This window comes from Antennarius striatus, chromosome 8 (genome assembly GCF_040054535.1).
Source record: "Antennarius striatus isolate MH-2024 chromosome 8, ASM4005453v1, whole genome shotgun sequence".
Taxonomy (NCBI): domain Eukaryota; kingdom Metazoa; phylum Chordata; class Actinopteri; order Lophiiformes; family Antennariidae; genus Antennarius; species Antennarius striatus.
Window position 1 is genome coordinate 8043697 of NC_090783.1, and position 3336 is coordinate 8047032.

General features: G+C 45.1%; 1 protein-coding gene across 1 annotated transcript; it reads right to left on the reverse strand.

Moving 5' to 3' along the window:
- Positions 1-1306: 1306 nt before the first annotated feature.
- Positions 1307-2910, reverse strand: LOC137599914 (putative nuclease HARBI1). The gene is made up of 4 exons (XM_068321155.1): positions 2601-2910; positions 1952-2064; positions 1789-1867; positions 1307-1683 (listed from the first exon to the last, which is right to left on the reverse strand). Exons 1-4 carry the CDS (start codon positions 2908-2910, stop codon positions 1307-1309), a joined length of 879 nt encoding a protein of 292 aa, XP_068177256.1.
- Positions 2911-3336: the final 426 nt, after the last annotated feature.

A 3336-nucleotide genomic window follows, 5' to 3' on the forward strand; every position in this document is an offset into this window, starting at 1 on the left:
AACAGAAAAAAGGCGAATGCGAGAAGGACGGGTGGCGGTCCAGCACCCCCACCTCTAACGGAGGCAGAGGACCTGGCATTGAGCCAAAATATGGGAAGGCCAACTGCTGAGGGGATCCCCGGAGGGACGTCATCATGTGACCCCACCCTCCAAGACACAAATAATGTCAGATGGCCCAGGACACATACAGTCATGGGGAAAATAAAATTATTATATTTCTGTATGGAAAAATACAACAACATAAATGGCTCATGAGAGAACCTTGATTCCTAGTAATTGTAATCTAGCATTACACACTAGTCTTTCCCATGCATATACCAATGTTATGTAATAGCTGATATCTAGCTGTTTTCCATGGTTGCAACGATAAGCACCACAGTTGCGTAACTTCTTGCAGCAATAGCTGTTGCACTGTACTCCCCACAGCAGCTTCTAAGCAAGGTGCATCTTCCTTCTGGTTGTGTTACATGATACATGCAGTGTTCACTTAAGTGATGAGCAACACAAATGCGTATTATCAAGACATTGAAGGACACAAGGATGGTCCAATGATGTAGTCTATGACTGTCACATTAATATTAGTTTGTCTTTCATATCCCCATCTCCTGTAGTCCTAACTGATGCTGCTGGTGCTATGTACCCGGAGGAGCCCCCTCACGCCACAGTGGAGTCCGCACCTGTAATTATACATGACTCCAAAAATGTCACCAAATGGGATTCCAAACTCTACTGGAACATATCGTTCATCCGGGATGAAGAAGAGGAAATTATGTCTGCCACCTTCACAGAGGGGGGTTCAGGAAGGCCTTTGGAGGTAACATGTTCTTTTACTCAGAGGCCTCTTCCCATTTTGCAAAGGTCTAGTGATATTTGGAGTGTGACATTTAGCTGCCACTGAAGTATCAACACATTCTCCTTTTGAACAGAGAATGGCCGACGAACACCAGGAGGGTCCCTCGACATCCACCGCAAGGATCGACACAGTTGAGAAAGATGCCCAGCAAACACAAGCAGTTCATTCTGTAGAATTCTTATGTAACACCATCTTTTCATGTTCTGATCTATCGACAGCTACCGGTGAAGGAGCTGTACTGGATCTACCTTTTGAAAAAAAGTAAAAAAACAGATCTAGAAGCAGAAATTCTGCAGCACCAGTTAGAGGTGGGTGATGGCCACAGGTGAATCATATTAACTATTGGCAAGACACAAGAACTAACATTTGCACGTGTATTTGTAGGAAATAAAGAAGACCAAATGAAATGTGACTTGTGCTTTTATTTAGTATTATGGCGGTAGTGATGGTGATTTAATTAGAAAAATAATTCTCGCAAATGTAGTCGCCCACCGCTCTGCCTTCCTGGACAGCAGGCAGGTGGATTGGGTTATCATCGGGGTCATTAATTTGTGGGGCAGGGTGTTGTTCTCCTCTAATAGTGGCAATTTTATGAAGAACAACACATGCCACAATTGTATCACAGGCCCTCTCAGGGGTTGTCGTGAGGTGATGTAGGCACTGGAAACGTGCTTTCAGCAGGCCTATGGTCATCTCCACCCGGGCTCTCGTCCTGCAATGAGCCCGGTTGAAGTTCTGCCTGGGACCTGGTTCAGGGTCAGGGTATGGGGGCAGCAGCCATGGTTGGCATGGGTATGCCCTGTCCCCCAGCAGGACGCCATCAAACTCTCCTGTAAAGTGGATTCATTACAGTGGATTAAAGGACATAGGTCAAATATTGTGCAAATCTTCAGGTTACCTACAACGTTGCATTCTGCCACTCAAGTCAGACTCACGGTATATCCGTGAGTCATGGACTGACCCAGGCCACTTTGCCACCACATTAGTGATGCGGTATTCCGCATCAAATATGATCTTGACAGTGCATAAAATCACAGACATTAGTTGACCTGTGATACACTGTATAACATTTTGACACTGTAGTGAATGCATACATACCTGCACATTGATGCTGTGAACAGACTTCCTATTCACAAAAGCTCCATCGTCCTGTGAGGGGGCCTTAATGGGAATGTGGGTTCCATCTATACAGCCAATAACATTAGGAAATCCTACAAACAGGTGAAAGTATTTTACCAGGCCTAATGTTGAAGCATGGTGTTATTGCAAAGTGATCCCTCACGTATTTGCGTGCCGAGATGAGCGGCTGCACTGATTGTTATTACGGTCACGTGATACCGCACACGCATGCTATTGGCCGACAGCCTCCGTGCGTGCACTGCGTTCCAAGACTTGCGGTTCCTCGTGCAAGTTTACTTAATACAAGTGCATTAAACAGTCAATAAGAGTTTGGGAGACGGTAATACAGATATAAGGTTAAATATCAGTATGGGGAGGGTTCATAAACGTTTAAAGTACTGTAAATAATACATAAGTCGTCGCTATTTCGCGGAACGTCGTCCTTCACAGGTGGTCCTGGAACACGGGAGGGATTACAGTATACCTTACAATTAATTAATATCATTCACCTGCAATCCTGTGGAATGCCTCCTTCATGGCCCTGATGGGTTCATGTCCAGGGAACCGAACGAACAGGAGTAAAAGCCGTTTCAGGGCAAGGGAAACCCCCTGCACACCGTTGCCTTACTCGGGTGCTGCGCATCTCCCACAATGTACAGGAAAGTCCCCGTTGTGTAAAAACGCAGCGCTGCACACAGCACCTGTTTGGACGTGACAGCCCGACTCCGGTTCGTTCTGCTGCCGATGTAGGGACGGATCAGGTCGTGGATATACACAATTGTCCCTGACGTGAAACGGTACCTCTCGTAAAGGTAAGTGTCAGGGAATGACATCACATCTAAACGTGGTCTATAGATCCTCTCACGCCGGAGACGTAATTCCCTTCGCAGAAATGCAGCACCTTCGTGGACGGGATCGTCTTGGAAAGGACACGCCATGATTGCACAAGTTTCCTGTAATAACGCTTTGTCAAATTATATGCAAGGCAAGAGTCCAACCTAATCTGGGAATGAAACGGCATGATCAGCTTTATAAAGGGGGCGGAGTGGGAGGAGACCCCGTCTTTATGAAGAACACCTGGGGTCCATGTCACAAAGCAGGGCTAACGAACCCTGAGTACAACCTGTGGCTCCGGGTTGCTTTACCCTGAACTTGGGAACCCAGGGTTTTCGGTAACGTAGTAAAACGTAGTAAATTTATAAATTTACAGTAAAATTATGGAGGTAAACGGCTTGAATAATAGTTTATTAAATTATCTTGATAATCTTGATACAAGATATAAATTTTCTTGATACAGTGATAATAAATTATCTTATTATCACTGTACAATGTTATTATGTTATTATATGTTTCATCCTTTATTC

Coding starts and splice junctions, on each gene's coding strand:
- LOC137599914 (XM_068321155.1), bottom strand. CDS start 2,910: ATGGCGTGTCCTTTCCAAGACGATCCCGTCCACGAAGGTGCTGCATTT. Junction 2,065..2,600: donor GGGAGATGCGCAGCACCCGA/GTAAGGCAACGG, acceptor ACCTGTTTGTAG/GATTTCCTAATGTTATTGGC. Junction 1,868..1,951: donor TTCACAGCATCAATGTGCAG/GTATGTATGCAT, acceptor TGCACTGTCAAG/ATCATATTTGATGCGGAATA.